We start from the raw sequence: 20798 nt of genomic DNA, 5'->3' as shown, positions 1-20798 counted from the left end.
ACAAACAAATTCTTCCCTTATCACTCCTAAACACTTTTTGCATAATAATTTGGAACGCAGTGTACATGTGCTTTTCCACAAAACACCAGTGGTTCACGTAGTGAATCTTACAGTTCTAACTTGCCAACCGTGGTCTGTATGGAGTTGTTCAATAAAGGGCCCAAAATTAAGATAACATAGATGGGAGAGGTCTCTATGAATAGGAATTCCTAAGTATTTGATACCCTGTGAGGGACAGGCAAAGGGAAAGTTGGACTGGATGGAATCCTATATGGATTTGGGGAGGGAGACATCGAGGGCCTCAGACTTCGCTGCATTGATTTTAAAATTTGACCATGTAACAAAGTGATCTATTTCAGCCATAACAGCAGGGATGGATATATGTGATTGAGTGATATATACTAGGACATCATCAGCAAATAGAGAGCACTTGTACTCGGTGCCTCCCACCTCAATCCACCTAATATTGGGGTTATGGCGAATTGATGAGAGCAGGTGCTCCGTCACTAGGATGTATAAGAGAGGGGACAGAGGACATCCCTGCCTTGTCCCATTGGTGATTGTGAAAGGTGATGAAAATGTTCTGACGCACCCCCTGGGCCTTGGGACACCCGGAGCCGGACCCTTTTTGGTGGATGCTGGTGGTTGTAGTCTTCGTGGCGGCGACCCGGTTCCGTGGCTCAGGGCGGTCAAACCAGTGGCGGAACTATTTATGTGGTTTTGATGTTTAAATGTCCGACTACGCCACCCGTGGATTGCGGTCAGAGTGAACCGCTGCTACAGGGCAGACCGCTGAGGCTGGTGTTGTGGGTGCAGCAGAGCGTAGCATAACTCCCCACGGGAGGAGTATAGCCTCAGGGCAGTGTATGCGGAGGATGGGGGTGATGGTGCAGGGCAGCAGCAGTAACGACACGGAGTCAGTGATGCAGTCCAGGGCCTTTACTCACAGTTCTTATTATCCAGACCACGTCTGTAGGTAACGGCTGCCCACGTCGTACTGTGCTCACCAGGTGAGGGGCTCAGACAACTCCCAGATAACTTTGGAGCACTTCACAGGACCCCCTTTGTGTGTCCTTTGTCTGGCCTTTCTTACCAACACTTCTGTCCGGCTGCCTCGGGCCTCCTCTTGGTAAACTTGGCGCCAGTTTCCCTGACCCTATGTGGTGCCTTCCTAGCGGGTGTAGCGAGGGGCTGCGCCACATAAAATGTCAGAGCCTCCGGTTTCTAGCTGAGGGTCGTTTCCTGCCTCCACTAGTTCGGGGACCGGTCTCCCCCTTTGGCCTGACCCCTCCACGCAGGTGGATTCGGGCGTGCGGTGGCGACTCGCCCGTCCGCACCCCTGGGATCCCTTCATTCCTCGTTCCTGGAGCCTTCTCCACTCCTCTTCCTTCCTTCTCCCTCTTCCAGGCCTGGGCCTCTGTTACTAGGCCCGCCTCCGGAGCAGAGCTCATGCAGAGCCCCTGCTCCCTGCCAGTTCTGCTCAGACTTCTCTGCACTGAACTAAGATGGTGCCCACCTTTTATACTCCCTTCTCAATGCACCCAGGAACTGCTTCCTCCCTGCTCCTGCACTACAGGGTTCCCCTTCCTCAGTGTTCCCTCCCCCCACTCCAGCCAGGGACAGGGACTGTCGTGCCCATCTCAGGGGCATATTGGTCGCCCTGCCCCACGGCAATGTGGTGTAATGCATGCAGGTGTCGGGTCCTGATCCACACTCCATCCTTACCTGAGAGTGAGATATCACACCTCTGGGTGAGGTGCAATACGTCTGTAGCAACCGAGCCCTCAGGGTGCTACAGTTCCATTTATCTTCAGCCTAGGTGACGTATTGCGATACAGGGCCGTGATTTTGGCTATAAAAGGGTCCCCTAGACCCCTACCCCAAGCTTTTTAAGAGAATCATATATGGCGTGCCAGGAGACTCTATGGAATGCTTTCTCAGCATCCAACGAGAGTATCTAATTACAAATTTTTAACTGCATCTAGCCCAGGAAATACTTTGTGCCTAGTAGCAGTGTCTGCTAGTCAGCGGATTATCCCGGCTGTTAAGCAAGCTACACCACCTGTAGTTTAGACACTTAATTTTTTCAAAGGAAATGATTCGGGACCATGGGATACTTAGTGAAGAGCATCAGGAGGCACCCCAAGGCATAGGGGCTGGGACTGGCAGTAGGATGCCTTGCGGTGGACAGCCGAGCTCGATCCTTATAAAAGCTTTTTAACTGCAGCAGCTTTAGTGGACGCTACTGGAGCTGGAATTACGCGGCTGCTGGCATGAGACTTGCCCTCCAATAGATCCTTGTAAATGGATTTAAAGTGTATTCATTCAAATTATAGAGACAATTTAAATTAAAAAGCTTAGAGCTGCCTCCACCACAGGGGGGCTCGCTCGACCCACCAGCGGACAGGCACCAGTATTGGGAGAGGGGGGCTGGCCGTCAGGGTTCACCGCGGCTCTGGCACAAACCCGGCGACACGGAGATGGCACGGGCAGGAGCGGACTGGCCGTGTCGGCTTCTCACTTTTTGGATTTTAGAAGGGCATGACATGCCTATATCTGTGTCTCCCCCTCCTTTTACTCCTCCACCTCTTTTATTTTCGCATGACTATATGTACTTGTCACTTTTCCATGTGTTAGTTATGTCTTCTGAGCAGTTTGTCAGCTTTTGGACACCTTTGAAGGTGTTTTCTATGTGTTTCTATGTGTTTTTGTTTGCCTGCCATTGGTTTTAACGGTGTTCGAAGGTGTTCGACGAACAGTTCGACGAACAGTTCGGCGAACACACGGGTGTTCGACGAACCGAACCGAACTCGAACACTACGGGGGTGGCTCAACACTATAATTGAGGTTAAAAAGATTGGATCGAGTGATGTAAGAAATGTATGGTAAAAGAAAAAGTAGAATTGGCAATGGATGAGGTAGTAAAAAAGAAAAAATGTTGTTAAGAATGTGGTAAGTGCTTGCAGCAGCAGAATCACTACCATCACTGACACCAGCTGTCTGGGCAGTAGCATTATCAAACAAAGAGCACAAGTGGACTACTTTGCCTTTGGCACAAATATTCATGGAAAGGAAGCAGAGGGCATTATGGAATGTATGATACATATGTCTCAGTCGAAGGAGGATGATGTTACTTCTATCAGCGATGCCATGAGTTTGAATCAGTGTTCTACACAATACAGTCTGCCTAATTACAAATTACTAAGAGGGATAATTTTTGGACAATATTTCATTTTAAAAAATGTAGAAAGAAATAGACTGTTGGCTGGTACAGTGTTACCATTGGTTTCTGAAGTGAGGTCACTTTGACATTACTAAGGCCACGGTTTCTTTAAAGAGATTGATAGGTGTTGGATACAGTCTTAGAATACCTAAAAGTGCAATGCACATCTTTTCATGCAATTGGGATACCTGTGATTTGAAGATAATTTACACACTGCTTATCAAACTTTTTGGAAAAATTCACCATTCTTGTGAATTTGAATGTCAAAAGTTTTGATCATCTCTAGTACTCTAACAATTCAATTATTTTTGGTGCCCAACAATACAAAAGTATTGGAAACCATATATCTTTCAGTACACATAATAAAGCGGTGGTCCTGTAATTGAGAATCATTTAGGCGAAGTCAAATGCCTGCAGATGTGTACATGTACAACTCCTATTCGATTCAACAGTTAAAACCATATGCTGTAATCTATGCTCCTGCTAGTGAAGACAGGTATTTATATAATTGTAGCCAATAAATATATACTGTACATATACATCATATTGTTTTTCAAAATGATGATAACATTTTTTAGTTTGATACGTATCTGTACTAAGAAATACCTACAGGCACATTTTAAGCTTCTACAATATGTCACTGAAGCTAATGGTCAGAAAAATTATATGTCAAAGTATGAATACTCACAACTATCCTCTTCTTCAGAAATACATTTCAAGACATAACAGGCATAGATGAACCCAGCAAGCTGAAATAAAACAAATATATGTTAGGCTATAGGGTTAATGTTACATGATTTACAATAAGTTTCCTGGTTTTCAGCACTTCATATGGTGCTATAGCCTTTCATTGCGGATTAATGTTCCTATTTTAGTATACCTTTCTCACAGGGTATGAACCTGATTTTATATTCCCTGGGGGAAAAAAAGCAGAACAGTTTGAAAGCCTGTTAAAATGTACAATAATAGTGGTATATTTTTAAAGCATATTTTCAATTCCTTATCCTTACCAAAATTATGTACATTATAGAATTATTATTAATTATATTTTATATTTCTTGACATCAGTTTGGCAGCAATTTTTCTCTGGCTGAACAGTTTCTAGTTATGGTTATGGTATCTAGTTATGGTAAAACATACCCCTCCCTTAGGGTTGACCCTAAAGGTGACTCTTTTTTTAAAGTTGACACAAGAGACAAAAAGTCTGAAGGACTGCTTAAAGGGTTCCCTAACGGGGACTTCCATAAGATCCCTGAAAAGTAAACTGTTTGCCAAGGGACATGAAAAGGTTTGTGATGGGGTTGTCCTGAGTGTAAAACCCCACAGGTCATACTGACGCAAATCGTATATTTATATGTACTTATAGCTGATTCGTAAAGAGGATATACACTGCTTTTACATTGATGGCCTATCCATAGAATAGATTAGCAATGTCTGATCTGCCGGGGTCCGACACCCGGCACCCCCGCCAATCAGCTGTTATCAGTGCCGGTGGTGGCAGCCAGCGACTGGAAGTTCTTGCTTGCCGAGCTTGGCCATCTACTTGTAGTGGCTGCCTCAGGGTACTGCACGTCTGCCTCCTATTGATGTGCAGACGTTCCTTGCCTGTCAGCTTAACCCCAGCTGTCAGTCTTAAATAATAATATGAATTACTATACACTTATGTACAGTTTTATGAAGAAATGATTCTGGGTCATTAAAGGGAATCTGTTATCAAATTTTTGCTAACCCATCTGAGAGCAGCATAATGTAGGGGCAAAGACCCTGATTCTAGTAATGTGTCAGTTACTTGGCGGCTTGCTGCAGATTTGATAAAATCACTGTTTTATCTGCTGCAGATCTAGCAGTTCACTGAATGCTGAGTTCTATATAATCTTCCCAATACTAGTAATTTTGTGTACTGTGCATAGGCAGAAAGCTGCCAATCAGGAGTGGGTGGTGTTATACAGAGCTCATGATCATGGAGGACTACATGGCAGAAAGTTTACTAGTCCTGTAGTGATAATCTCCTGCTGATAAAACAGTGATTTTATCAAAACAACAACATGCAGCCCAGTAAGTGACACGTTGCTGGAATCAGGGTCCCTGTCCCTACATTATGCCATTCTCAGATTAGGTGGCAAAAGCTTAGTGACAGATTCCCTTTAATGAACCTAGGTATGCAATTTGCTTTAGTCAGTACTACGACTTTTTTATTTGCTAACGGTAGTAGTATAGAAATGTCAACGTAACTAGTTAATACAGAACAGGTAAACAATTGTATAAATATGCATGACACCAGCTTAGTTAATTATTAATTAGGAAGAACAAGCAAATACGGTTATCATTGTCTTCTATATCATGTCTACAGAAAATGTAGAGTCACGGTTATTGTAAGGATTAGCAATGTCTGCTATACATATGCTTAAAGCAAACTTTCAACAGGATAATGAGGCATGCACTATGGAATAAAAATGCAATAAAACAACCAGGAGATATTGCTTTGAGTCCTGACTTCAATATGTACTCATGTCATGTAGTATTCTGGACAGATTCATCAGATAAGGCAGTTTCTGCTTATGGGTTGGCATTTATCTTCAAGAGAGATTTTATTTCATTTTTAAGACATTTTCATATCACTCTGAAGTATGTCCTGGAAAAGCAGCGAAAATAAATGAATCTGTCTCATATTGCATTGTTGGCTGTCAAAAATATCCTGTTTGTTAAAATGAATCAGAATTGAAGCAAATAACAGCTTAAAATGAAGTCTACTTCTATAAAACTCTTGCAATAATTCTAGTGTCAAATGTTGCATCTGCTGTGGGACATGCTTCTTGATCTCTAAGCAAATTACCCATTCTTATTTATTTTTATCCTTGGCACACACACACCTGCTGGGTGGACACTTAGGGGTTAAAAAGATGCAAGAGCGTATCTTGCAGCGGTTCTTTTGGTCGGGGGTCTACACGGAGGTCCAAAAGTACTGTGAATCCTGCCCCGAGTGTCAGCTGACCACACCCACCACAAGCTGCCATAGCCCATTGGTACCTCCACAAGTGATAGAGGTACCGATTGAACGGATTGCAATGGACTTGGTAGGGCCCATTGTAAAATCCGCTCGTGGCCACCAACATATATGTGGCGACCCTGAGGGTTCGACCACCACAGGAATGCTGCACTTCTTTAATGGAGTGTGGTGTTCCTCCTCTGAGGTAAGGCCGGTGTGATGGTAGTGATCTAGCCTTTTGCATCCAACACCACATTTCTCCACCAGAGGGAGCTAGTATGCACTAGGTGCTGCTCCCCTGGTTACAGGGAGACTGGGGAACACAAAGTGGTAGGAACCAGTTAGTGGGTGTGGGTGGAGGAACAGTTAGTTGGTGACACTTCTAATTTCATATTTAATAGAATGCCATCTTTGATCTTGGTCCTTTTGGTTCTTTTTGGTCCTTCCGGAGCAGAGTTCTTCGCTGGTCCTTATGGTCCTGTGTGGACCTGTCCAGTCCTTTTTGGTTCTTTTGGTAGCTGTGTGCTGTCATGAACTGTGTTTAATATGACTTCCCTCCGGGAGCGCAGATCCTGTGTGGGCCTGACCGAGAAGGGACACAGCCCTCGTACCCTGATTTTGGGACGAGAGGTAGGTTGCAGACAAGGAATGTCTCAACCCGGCCAAGGACCAGGATCAAGAAGGCCTGGGAGCTTTAGAGTGTGGCTCCCTAGCAAATGGGTCCCGGGGAGGATGCAGACGGAGCGGAGCACGCCACCTGTCCTCGCCTACCTGATCTATTCAGAGGGATTCCGGCTGCAAGAGGGGTACCGGCCCCCGACACCCGACCTTGAACTCTACATCCAGGATGGGAAAGCCTGGTTAGGCCCTGAGGATCCCGCCGGGCCTTGGATGGAGAGGTATAGCCACCCGAGCCCTACACCTGAGAGAAGCTCAGAGGGAGACCTGGCCTATCTACTACACATGCACAGACGGGAAAGGGGCAAGTCTGTAGTGCAGGAACACTCTGGTGTAGGGTCGCTACCGAACACTGGACTTCCTCGGAGGTAGTCGGACCCCCGTCCCTGGTGGCCGCAGGACTCCGCAAGGAGCAGGGAGTCGCCTTCCCGCTAATACATCTGAGTGAGTAAAGCCTTGGAAGTTCACCCCTATGGCCTCCGGACTGTTCATTACGCGCCATACCACGCGACGCGGTGCCCGCACTCCCTGTGCTACTGCTAAATCCCCCCTTCATCCTGTCCTGCCTGCCCTGAGGCCCTGCTCCGCCTGTGGGGAGCAGCGAGAACTTTAGCCGCCATGACACCGGGCCTCAGCGGACTGCTAGCGGCGCTGGTGGACCTTCACCAGACACCACAGGTGGCGTAGTCGACGAATACCACTCAACCCTGAAATCCCTTACATCCTTTTTAATGTGACGGCCCTGGGCACGGAACGGGTCCAGGCCACGACTGCATCCCCCTCAACATCTGACCCAGCTCCGAGTACCCCATCTTCCCAGGGCAGGGCTGCGAGCGTCACATATACTTGTGGTCGTCGACTGTGCCACCCGGTACCCAGAGGCTATACCGCTACGCCACACCTCGGCAAAACTGATTGCACGGAAGCTGTTTGCCGTGTTCTGTCACCTTGGGCTACCTAAGGAGATCCTGATGGATCAAGGGACCCCTTTTATGTCCAAGGTGACGAGAGAACTGTGCAAACTGCTAAAAATAAAACAATTGCACACCTCGGCGTACCACCCTCAACCCGACGGGCTAGTAGAATTGATCAATAAAACCCTCAAGTCCATGTTAAAAAAGGTGGTTTTTAAGGACGGAAGGGATTGAGTCATGTTACTACCCTATTTGATGTTCGCCGTCCGTGAGGTACCCCAGGCTTCCACAGGGTTCTCTCCCTTTGAGTTATTCTATGGCAGACACCCTAGGGGTCTGTTGGACGTAGCCAAAGAGACGTGGGAACAAGAGCCGACTCCACATAGGAGTATAATTGAACACGTGGCTAGTATGCAGGACCGGATCGCGGCGGTCATGCCCTTGTGAAAGAACATCTGTTAGATGCCCAGGCAGCACGGAGGCGCACATATAATAAAAGAGCCACGGTCAAGTCTTTTAACAAGGGCGATCGGGTGGTAGTACGTGTACCCTCAGCCAGGGGTGCGTCCGGGGGAGAGGTGAGGATAAGTGATGCTAAACAGCAGCGACGGGAGGCTTGCTCGCTGGTGCAGCAGAATACTGATGTGTTCTCAGAGCTACCGGGTAGGACTGGGCTTCTCCAACATAACATTGTCACCGAACCTGGGGTAAGGGTACGAATGAGACCGTACCGGGTACTCGAATCCCGGAGGCAAGCCATTACGGCTGAGGTAAAACAAATGCTCCAGTTAGGAGTCATCAAGGAATCATGGAGTGAATGGGCTAGCCCTATCGTACTGATCCCAAAACCAGACAAAGCATTACGCTCCTGTAACGATTTCCGGAAATTAAATGAAGTGTCGAAGTTGGACCTTTGTCCAACGCCAAGGAGAGGAATGCTCGAGTCACCAGGTGGTTTCTGTCATGGCAAAATTTCAGTTTCTCTGTAGAACATCGAGCTGGGAAGTCGTAGGCAAATGTGGATGCCCTGTCCCGGGCACCCTGTATGGTGACAAATGTTCAACCCCACAAGTTTGAACAGAGGGGGAGGTATGTGAGGCAGTGACTTGGATCGTATACGAGGGATGTTATATATCCCCCAGAATGTGTACAGAAACCTATTAAACCTGTTGAAAGTGCATTGCAGTCACAGACACAGCTGCAGCTGCAATGCAGGAATGAAGGTGAGCATTGACCTGGTCAGCCTATCTGGCTAAGGCAGATTAAGTAAAATCCAACAGGGTCTTCATTTCTTGGAAGAGGCTACAGGAAGACAGTGGGGCTGCCTCCTCCCGGGTTTTCCAGTGGTTCTTGCCACAGGTCTTTTAAAAACCCTGCATTAAGGATTAGTGTTGTTCAGAGTTGGGACCTGCTAGGAGAACAGCAGGAAAGCTCGACGGACCTGTGAACCCGCGCCTGGGAAGGTTCTGCACCCGTCAGGCTCTGAGCGGCCCGGCGCGGCCGTTGCCCCCGGCAACCGATTTTATGGACTTGTGTTAACCCGGCTGCGAACAGGAGGCCTTTTCTGTTTATCCATGAGTCTGCTGAATAAAAGCTGCTTACATTGAACTTGCTTGGGTCACTGCTTCAGTTACTGCACGGTGTGAACACAGCCGCCTTACAACACCAACAGTCTTATCCCCACTAATTAATGGGAAAGTCTGTATTCACTGAAGACTGATTTCACCCATTGAGAATTTCAATAATAAATGATCAGTCTTGGCACAGAAAGAAGCTGATTTCTCGAAATGTTTAGTAGAAATGTTTACTAAAAATACACTTCTTAAATTTTGCTTGTAATAAAGTTGATAACTGTTGTTTTCCTAATTGTAATGCAGAATTGGAAATTTGCCATAGAGTACTTGTTCTGTATGTACATGTGTAAGATCCTAGAGATAGAGGAGAAGCAAGGGCGGACATTTCATTGGTGCAACCTGTGCAGTCGCATAGCAGCCCAAGAATTAAGGGTGCATACATCTACCTTAAAAGTAGCAAAAACATTCTGTCACATGCACATTATTGGACTGCAAAAGGCCCATATATTGTACTTGCACAGGGGCCTTCTTTTTCTGTGTGTACCCCTAAATAGATGGCTTTCATTTAGATTTTGCCCTTCTCTATATATTTTTCAATGTATTAGTTCGAAGTGATATTGTATGGGAACCCATGTTAAGTGTGAGACATGGTAGGACAGTCCACTCAGCCAAAACTCCTCGCACCCGTGGTGGCAAATGGATGCTCTATTCTGTCTCAAGCCAGCAATCCCAGGTGGTGTAACTGTAAATGGGACCAGTAATTAGTGTCATGTCTTGACATCTTACTTGCGAAAACTTCTCATCATGCTTTCCATCCCATTTTTTGTTTTCAGACACAATATCAAGCTATCATGTAATGAAATTTCATTTACAGGGGTGTACAATCTTCTTTGATTAGAATTTTATAACTTTAAAGGGGTCGTTTGATTTCTATAAAAAGGGTCTGCTTTAATTAAAAAAAATCAAACAATGCTTTGTTTTGCAGATCATTCCCATTCATTGTATGAACAAGCAAATTTTTCAATAGATGATTCACAGTAACTAACCTGTGATCATCTCATCTTTATCTAACAGTAGAGAACATTGAGTACGGTAGCTATAGGCAGTCGGGTTTGTCTGTGCACAATGACAAGGATGGAGGAGAGCTGTTTTGCAGTCACTGGTTGTCAGAGTGAGTTGACAAGAGGGAGAGTTAGTAGCCAGAATATACAGACATGGAAGTTTTAGACCAGTTGAAAGAAACATGATCCTTATTAGAACACTATGGTCGTCAGGAAGTTGCTTCCTCCTAGAGAAGAAATGTAAGGTACAAAAAGTCTTATCTATAGAGTGCGTATATGTAGGAGTGGTGAAGGTGATGTTCTACTCTCTGACACCCCAAGTGGTTAAATGTATGTTACCGGAAAGTAAAACCCCCTGGGGCTGCAGTTTAGCCTAGACAGGGTTAACTGTAATGGCCGGCCCAGATTGGGGAGGGGGAACTGAGAGTTAGCGCCAAGTTCAGGAAGTGTCAAGTTAAGTAGAAGTAAGAAGTGGAGAAGTAAGGAGAAGTGATAGCAGTGGTAATAAGCAGCAACAGGAGCTTGTTACTCGGGGCAGTGAATTGCCATAGAACCCTTCGGTGCAAATCCATCTGTCGGCCTGGGGACCACGAGATGGAAGTTGGACTCACTAAGCCTGTGGTGCTGAAGGGAAAGATGGACTCATACTCTAAGAGGCGGGAGGTAATGGAATCCGGATGCACTGCTAGTGGTGGAGAAGTATTCCTAGTGTTAGAAGAGTTAGCAAGTGAGATACCCTCTACCCATACCGAGAACCAGGGCTGAAGTGATGGCCGGTACCTGTGGGAAAGACTATACCCTGTTGTGCCCTATCCTACATGCTCAATTGTGATTGCCGTATACTACACAGGAAAAGTTTGACTGTCCCCTGGATTGTATACTGCTAAGGTTCTGGAAGATGAAAGCCTGGTGCCAGGGGAGGCCCATGGGCCACAAGTAAGTGTGATGCACCCCACAAACCGCAGCACACCGGAACTGGGACACGACTTTCCTGTAGGGTGCCCGACCAGGCAGAAGCAGCAGCTCGCCCACGACTACCTCGCTCAGGCACCTTACATATAGTCAATGCACATTCATGCACATGTCCTTTTATGTTTCTGGAGGGCGCCTTTTACATTATAGTCACAGAAAATCACTGCTGAATACAATAGTTTAAATCAGTTTGTTTTTCTTCCACTTTTCTAATATTTAGACAGGCCCCAATGTATTTGATGTATAATTTACCGTGTTTTGACACTTTACCATGACATTTGCAACTCAACGTTTTTCTCAAATATACACATGTAACATAATACCATAATAGAAACAATAAAGTTGGTGAACGCTTTAAACATCACCTCTATATATTCATGTATGTATTCCAAATTAGGAAGAACAGTCTACCGCATAGAGAAAGCCAAGATATGGGGATGGGGGCAGGTGTTCTGTGAAGATTAATGATATGACAATGCGAGGGATAGAATAGGGTCCTGCCCTCATTTATATTGAATAATGTGCAGCTTTCCTGTAACTGCTGTTTGTCACAAGACTAAATATCACGCACAATTTGCTTTGTCTTTTGCTTGAAAACATTAACATTATATTGAGACCTTATGTGAAGGACAAGGCTACAAATTAGAAGATCACATTTATTCAGGGCATGCATCAACTAACAGAGTCGTTTTACCAAGCATAGTAAGTAGTGAGTGCTGTGCTTCCATAAAAGCAGAGAAAATCAAATGTTAAAGGGGTTGTCCGGCCTTGGGGAACAAGTCTGCAGTCACTCTATGTGACAGCAGACTTCTGAACCCTCACATCGCACACATTGTACGCGGTTAGGATTCTCCGGTGCCAGCAGCCAGTGGGAGCGTGACAGCAAGTATGCTATATGCATTCATGTGATCATATGCCAAGTAGACATGCACAGCCTCACTCAACACAAGTGATTTGAGGCCGGATACGTCTAGTCGGAATGTGTCTGGGTGTATACAAATCGCATACTTGCAGTCACATGACTACTAACTTCCAGTGTCGGCACTGCAGAATTCTCACAGCCCACATTGTGCACATTGTGAGGATTCACAAGTCTGCAGTCACATAGAGTGACCCGCAGACTGGTACCCCAAGGCTGGACAACCCCTTTAAGGAGGAAATGTAATTTACCCATACATTTGCAAATTTGAAAACAGTAGTTGAAAGAATTAAAGAGAAGAAAAACAGCAAAAAATGCTAAAAATAAATTAAATGCACAGAAATTTATTGAAGTATGGCAGAATGCACACCTATTGTATGTTTGAGGCCTTTGGGGCTACAAATGAAAGCTAAACTCTACCAGAATGATAACTATAAAATACTCTAAAAATTATGGGAAGAATTTGATCTGCAATATAAATTCTTAGATCAATCATGCAGCTGCAATTTGCTTACCATTGATCCTGTTGATATTGATGACCTATTCTTTGGATAGGTCTAGTGGCCTTTTTTAGGAACTGCAGCTCATATCCCATTAAAGTTATTAAGCTAAGCTCCAGTGCCCAGGGACAGCCATTACACAATGTAGGGAACTGTGGTGTTCTGGCTTCATACCGTTTACTTCCAATGGCCATGGCACCAAATATTAGCTGAGCAGTGAGGGCGCCAGGTGTCAGACCCACAGTTCTGATATTCTGAATTAAGAATAGATCATCTACATCTTAGTTTTAGTCAACTCCTTTACCTAGTATTTTTTTATCTATTATGTTGTACAAATTGAGATTGCAGTATATTGTGTTTTCTATAATCAGTGAAATATTAGTAGCTATCCTAAATCTGGCACACTGATATACAAAATGTGAATGCAGGTTGCCCGAAGTGTCTACACAGACTATAGATTATTTTGTGCAAAATCATAGTCTTAATATTGCCGTGAATAAAAAGGCTAATGGTAGTAGCTTAAACTATTAGTGTATGGAGTATATAGTGCATATTACATGTATTCAGTTAAGTAGAATATGCCCCAATAAGAAAGCAAAAGAGAGCTGCATTTTCTAAAATATGATAGTAAGCCAAGAAGATAATTGTTGCTCACTAACTACAAGTTAGAACATCAGTGGTTTGGGATTAAAAGAAAAATTAATATGGCACTTTAATGGCGCAATAAACTAAACCCAGCTGGCTTTGCCTATCACCACCTGCTTCATTTCAGAGACAGATTTCACTACAGTATAAGTAAGTAAACTGCACAATGTTGATTGTGTAATCCTGTTAACCCTTTGATCCTTACTTGCTCACTTGTAACAGCAAGCATGAATAATTGTATTCATATACAGTATGTGTAGATTGTTTTGTCAATCAAACAAAAAGGACGCTTGTGGGTGTGATCAAACTGTATCATGGGCCGGGCTTACCCTGGAAGGGCATGACTAAGTGTCTTCTGGGTCTTCACTAGGATGAAGGATAGCTTAGGCTGCCGGTAGACACCAGGTACCACTCCAGGACAGTCCCCGGGACTGCAGCAGATGACCAGAGGGTCAAAAGCACAAGTACGAGGTACAGGAGAGTGAGATAAAAGTGTAGTCAGACGGTCTGACATTGGGGCAGGCAGCACGGGTTCATAATACAAAGCCAGAGTCAGAGATGAAGAAGTCAAACTGAGCAGGTAAGCGTGTTTGCTAGCAGGCTAGGAACCAACATTCGGGCAAGGAGTGGTGGGAGGAGCAGCCTAATATAGACCCTGTTGGCATGGGAAAGGCCAGGGAATCTAATATCTGCAGGACACAGCAGGGTGTAATTCCTGCAGAGACTGGCCACGCTCCCCTAAAGCTAAATGGAAACCACATGCAGATGCAGAAGTGCTGAGGAGTGCTGCAAGAAGCAAACTCAGCAGGAGAGCCTGACACAAGAAGCCGCATTAGTGAGTAGGGATGTGCTGAGGAGACAAGTGAGTTACTGCTATGACAGTAATCCTCCCTTTATGCCCCACCCTTCCTTAGCCAGTCCGACAGAGAAACCTCTCCAAGATGGCAGCGGCACAGATATTCTAAGCAGGTTCCTAGGATCTCTCCTCTCTCCTCAGGAACAAATCCCTTCCAGTCCACCAGATAGAAGGCCCTCCCTTGAACCTTTTATGTATCCAGGATGTCCTTAACCTCAAAAACATCTGTGGGACCCTCAGGATCAGCGGTAGCGGAAGTAGCTTGAGGCTTCGAGAAGCGATTCAAGACCAGCGGCTTCAGGAGCAAAACATGAAAGGCGTTTGAGATCCATACATTTTCAGGGATGTGAGAGTGTGAACTGTGATAGCAGCAGGAGAGCATTAGGACTCTGTGGGCTCTGCATGGCTGAGCTCAGAGCAGAGGCAGACCGGGAGACCCTGTGTGTTCTGAGGGTGTCTGCTGTGTGAGACGCTAGAAGGAGAGTCTGAGGAGAACTGTGAGGACTGAACTTCAACAAGACTTTCTCTCTACAAGCTCTCCTGTGGGGGTTGTTAACCCCTGGCCCTGGTGAAGCTGTATCCCTGCTTTAGAATGAGTGCTGAGCTGCAGAAAGCTGTGTGGCTCTTTGGGGTTTTGTGGAAGTCCATGCTGAGTGGACTAGAGACTCTGTGCTGAATGAGCCAAGTGTCGAGTGAGAGGGAAAGAGACTCAGGATATCATCTCTGTGACGGAGCGCGTGGTCGGTTATCTGGAAAACAGTGAGTAACTGCGAGAGGAGAGACGGGGTCCGGTGCCATTCACATTGAGAGGATACTGACAAGCCTGGTGAAGAGTTCTTCCTGGACCTTAACCTGAGGCTATAGGACTAAAGTCCCCAGCGTGTGGGCTCGGCATCGGCCGAAAAGACAAGAAACCTTTGCTGTTTTTGTAAACATTGCTTTTTAATTGGTGCCAAAGTTTTCTGGGACTAGCTGCAGTCACCGCGATTCCCAGGCCTGTGATAGACCACATCTTTGGTTAATGGTACCGTAACTTTAAGATACCTGGGTATCCCTATACTAGGGGTATAAGAGCAATTGGTATAGTTTCATGCATTCTTATTGTTAATAGTGGTAGGATTGTACTCAGTGTGCCATTTCAGGGGTCCCCATAGAACACCCACAATCGATTGACACAGTGTTTATGTAAAATTGTTCCAGATCTTTAGTATAATTCACATAAACTGGGTATCTTGAGATTGGCACATTGATTTCAGCTTTTGCTGATTGTGTGTAGTTATTAGAGACAGTGTCCCAGGTGGAACCTGAGACTGATTCATGCAATACTGAATTTTAGTATAACCCCTGTTTCATTAAAGAAAGTGTTGTTTATTTCTGTCTCTGTCTCAGTTTGTGACTCACTGGATCTCTCTCGGACCTCCGATCATTACAGGGATTTGAAGACGGTAGGTCACCAAATTAAGTTGCCTCAGGATTTTGTATGGACCGGGGAGAAAACTTGTAGGAAGCCATCTTCAGGCTAATATTCGGGGATGACAGACAGACTTTATCTCCAGGATGATATTGAGGCAGCGAACCTCTCTTCTGTTGCCTGAATCTTCATCCAAGACTTGGCCTTAAGGAAGGAAGCCTGTGTCTTCTGTCAGATCTGAAGGAAGTTGCCATTAGAGATGAGCGTTGTTCTACTCGAACTGTTCGCCAATCTCAAATTCGAGCTGTTTTGGGCGGTGTTCGAGCCGTTCGGCGAACACGAACAATTTGATAAAAATTCGGCTGTTCGAGGTTATGTTCGATAACTGTTCGTGCACCAAAATCATAACTGGATTTTTTTCTCAGTAATGATGAAAATTAATGTTAATACGCAGTTTGAGTGTACAGCGGGGTGGGGGGAGGCGCAGGGGATGGATCTCTGCAGGAACAATGAAGATCTCCATTTTTTTTTCTCTTTCCCGCATTTGCAGTGGGGAGGTGCAATCTGTCAGCCTATCAGCAGCGCACACACGGAGCGAAGTGCTTTTTTTCACACAAGCAAGGGCATGTGTCATTGGCAGTGTATGTCACATGTCCTTGCCCTATAAGACCAAGCCATTTTCCCCGTCGCCACCATTTTCTCACTGCTGCAGCTGCGTGTTAGACGGCACCGCTGTTGCTGTGTGCGCTATACCTTGTTAATTTCAAGCCAATTTTCGCACAAATATACAGATAGCTTGGGAGTAGGGAATAGTTGTGATTGCAGTCCTTTTAAGGACTAGGTTACAGCATTTCCTACGACTTTTATCAGGGAGGTCTGTGCTCTTAAATAGATAGGTTGTGGGAGTAAAGACTAATTGTAATTGGAGTCCTTTTCAGGACTAGGTTACATCAGTTCCTATCAGTTTTTGCCAGGCAGGTCTGTGCCAGTGCTGTGCAAGTTTTTTTCACAGCATTTGGCTGAATCTAGCAAAGCTAATCCTTTTTGGCCTATTGCAGAGTGTGTTAGTCAGTGGAGTAGCCTATCTGTGCTGCAAGATATACCACCTGTGTATAGAATACCAATTTTTTTACTGCACCTAGTGAAGTAAAATCTTTTGGGCATAGCATCATTCTATTAGTCCATCTATACTGACCTCCATCAGGTTGCAAATTAAAACTAATTTTTATCTGCATCTACAGTACCTCTGAAAAAATATTTGGGCTTCTAGCTGTGTGTGGGACTTGTTGTATTAGTCCATCTATACTGACCTCCATCAGGTTGCAAACTGAATATATTTTTTTCTGCATCTACCTCTGAAAAAATATTGGGCTTCTAGCTGTGTGTGGGTCTTGTTCTATTAATCCATCTATACTGACCTCCATCAGGTTGCAAACTGAATATAATTTTTTTCTGCATCTAGCTCTGAAAAAATATTTGGCCTTCTAGCAGTGTGTCGGACTTTCTCTATTAGTCCATCTATACTGACCTCCATCAGGTTGCAAATTAAAAATAATTTTTATCTGCATCTACAGTACCTCTGAAAAAATATTTGGGCTTCTAGCTGTGTGTGGGACTTGTTGTATTAGTCCATCTATACTGACCTCCATCAGGTTGCAAATTAAAAATAATTTGTATCTGCATCTACAGTACCTCTGAAAAAATATTTGGGCTTCTAGCTGTGTGTGGGACTTGTTGTATTAGTCCATCTATACTGACCTCCATCAGGTTGCAAACTGAATATATTTTTTTCTGCATCTACCTCTGAAAAAATATTTGGGCTTCTAGCTGTGTGTGGGACTTGTTGTATTAGTCCATCTATACTGACCTCCATCAGGTTGCAAATTAAAAATAATTTGTATCTGCATCTACAGTACCTCTGAAAAAATATTTGGGCTTCTAGCTGTGTGTGGGACTTGTTGTATTAGTCCATCTATACTGACCTCCATCAGGTTGCAAATTAAAAATAATTTTTATCTGCATCTACAGTACCTCTGAAAAAATATTTGGGCTTCTAGCTGTGTGTGGGACTTGTTGTATTAGTCCATCTATACTGACCTCCATCAGGTTGCAAACTGAATATATTTTTTTCTGCATCTACCTCTGAAAAAATATTGGGCTTCTAGCTGTGTGTGGGTCTTGTTCTATTAATCCATCTATACTGACCTCCATCAGGTTGCAAACTGAATATAATTTTTTTCTGCATCTAGCTCTGAAAAAATATTTGGCCTTCTAGCAGTGTGTCGGACTTTCTCTATTAGTCCATCTATACTGACCTCCATCAGGTTGCAAACTAAAAATAATTTTTATCTGCATCTACAGTACCTCTGAAAAAATATTTGGGCTTCTAGCTGTGTGTGGGACTTGTTGTATTAGTCCATCTATACTGACCTCCATCAGGTTGCAAATTAAAAATAATTTGTATCTGCATCTACAGTACCTCTGAAAAAATATTTGGGCTTCTAGCTGTGTGTGGGACTTGTTGTATTAGTCCATCTATACTGACCTCCATCAGGTTGCAAACTGAATATATTTTTTTCTGCATCTACCTCTGAAAAAATATTTGGGCTTCTAGCTGTGTGTGGGACTTGTTGTATTAGTCCATCTATACTGACCTCCATCAGGTTTCAAACTGAATATATTTTTTTCTGCATCTACCTCTGAAAAAATATTGGGCTTCTAGCTGTGTGTGGATCTTGTTCTATTAATCCATCTATACAGACCTCCATCAGGTTGCAAACTGAATATAATTTTTTTCTGCATCTACCTCTGAAAAAATATTTGGCCTTGTAGCAGTGTGTCGGACTTTCTCTATTAGTCCATCTATACTGACCTCCATCAGGTTGCAAACTGAATATATTTTTTTCTGCATCTAACCCAGCCAATAGTTTTGGCCTAATACCACAGTTTGGCCACTCAGCTCTGCTCGGTTACCATCCATTGTTTTTTTGTGCAAACAACTCCAGAGTTGTGAATTAGTTAACCACCAAAATGAGTGGAAAAAGGCCTGCTGCTGGTGGAAAGGGGAATAGGCGTGTTGGGAAGGGGAAAAAAGGTTGTGTCCGTGGGGTAGGTGTTAAAGCAACAGTAACATCTGCAGAAGAAAGACCATCTTCCAGCCAAACTAAAATGTCTACTTCTTTTCGCGGACAATGTGATAAGATCCCTTTCTTACGGCCACGCCAATCGCTACAAATTCCAGATGAGGCACAAAAACAGCAGGTGCTTCAACGGATATCAAGTGCTCCTTTAAGTGGGCTCTCCTCCACATCAACTTCAACATCACAAATACTCCAGTCCTCAAAGGTGTCACCCAAATCGCACTTGCTTCCTCACAGCTCCCAAATCTCCAGCTGCCCGTCTGAGTATGAGGTAGAACAGATGGTTGAGTCTGCAGAGCTGTTTACTCATACTATAGCCTGGGAATCAGAGGTCGACTCCAGCGCTTCTGTGAATCCAGATGAGGAAATGATCTGCACTGATGCCCAGAATCTTTATGAGTCGGATCCAGGACCAGACGCAGAAGGTTCTGACCATAATGTAGACCCTCATTCCCAAACTGTAACTCCTGTTGGTGGAGACAATGAGGAAGACGATGATAAGACTCAAATACCTGATTGGAGCGACAACTTTAGTTTTTTGTCAGGGCAGGAACAGGTTGGCTCTGAGGACGACGGGTGTGATAACACACAGGGTGATGATGATGAGGTTGGAGATCCCACTTACTGTCAACCCACAGTCAGCCAAGAGATGAGGTCAGCAGAGGAGGTGGAGGAAGATGCTAGTGACGACGAGGTCAGGTTGCGCCTTCCTGGACAGAGACGTAGTACTGGAAGCACGTCAACAACTGCATCCTCAAACACAACTCTGCCTCTCACCACAAGTCGTGGTGGCTCTTCAGGTCGCATGGGTGCTAAGCCTTGCATAGCCTGGGCATTTTTTCAGATCGATAAAGATGACCCAACTCGTGTTATCTGTAACATTTGTCAGCAAAAGCTAAGTAGAGGCCAAAAAATACATAGTTTGAGTACTTCATGCATGAACCGGCACATGGACATGAAGCATAAGTTGCAGTGGGAAGCTCAGTGTGCTACAATGCGGCCTAGCCGGCCGGGCCAACCACCGTCTGCCATATCTTGTGCATCCGCGGCCTCTTCATCCTCTGTGACTGGGGGGACAGCAGTCACACCTGTTTTGGGGCGCAGACCTGCCACCTCTTTACCCGCAACAGCCAGCGTGATTGGCAGGTCATCATTTTCTTTGGAGGTGGTAACAGCAGCTGGTGTTGAGCGCTGTACGACATCGATAGCACCACCTTTGGATCAAGGCAACCTAACATGTCCGCCTGCATCTTCCTCACAGACCGGCAGTTTGCCGGGGACACCCTTATCAACCCCGTCTAAGCACAATAGCCAGCCCTCGGTCCCTCAGATGTGGACAAGTAAAAGACCATTTCCTCCTAGCCATGAGAAAGCTAAGAGGTTGAATTTCACCATCTGCAAGCTCTTGGCTACAGAAATGCTGCCTTTCCGCCTGGTGGACACAGAGGATTTTCGAGACCTTATGTCCGTCGCAGTGCCCCAGTACCAGATGCCCAGTCGGCACTACTTCTCAAAGAAAGGTGTGCCTGCGCTCCACCAGCATGTCGCACACAACATCACCGCTTCTTTGAGAAACTCTGTGTGTGACAGGGTGCATTTCACCACAGACACTTGGACGAGTAGGCATGGACAGGGGCGTTACATGTCGCTGACTGGGCACTGGGTAACTATGGTGACAGCAGGACAAGGGGCTGCTGTCCAAGTCTTGCCGTCCCCACGAGTTGTGCGTCAATCCTCTTTATGTCAAAGTTCCTCCACTGCTTCTGCCTCCTCAACCTCCTCTCGGTCTTCCACCTGCACCCAAAGCCTGTCTGGTCATGCCACAAGCTTTCTAACTGCGCAGAAGGGATCCTGCACACCTCCTTACTATGCTGGCAGTAGGGCTCAACGTCATCAGGCGGTTTTTACATTGAAATGTC

The 20798-nt window shown here is 45.1% G+C and overlaps 1 protein-coding gene across 1 annotated transcript in view; it reads right to left on the bottom strand.

The window, feature by feature from the left end:
* NKAIN2 (sodium/potassium transporting ATPase interacting 2) overlaps positions 1–20798 on the bottom strand; it is a 1575235-nt gene that overhangs the window by 242743 nt on the left and 1311694 nt on the right. The window contains exon 5 of the mRNA XM_073676010.1: positions 3912–3972. Within this exon, the coding sequence (XP_073532111.1) occupies positions 3912–3972 (61 nt within the window). The remainder of the gene's footprint in view (positions 1–3911; positions 3973–20798) is intronic.

Source organism: Phyllobates terribilis, unplaced genomic scaffold (genome assembly GCF_046119375.1).
Source record: "Phyllobates terribilis strain yellow unplaced genomic scaffold, ASM4611937v1 Scaffold_3__8_contigs__length_932513732, whole genome shotgun sequence".
In the NCBI taxonomy this organism is placed as follows: domain Eukaryota; kingdom Metazoa; phylum Chordata; class Amphibia; order Anura; family Dendrobatidae; genus Phyllobates; species Phyllobates terribilis.
Note: the sequence above shows the minus strand (reverse complement) of the source record. Positions and strands in the feature narration are given on the sequence as shown.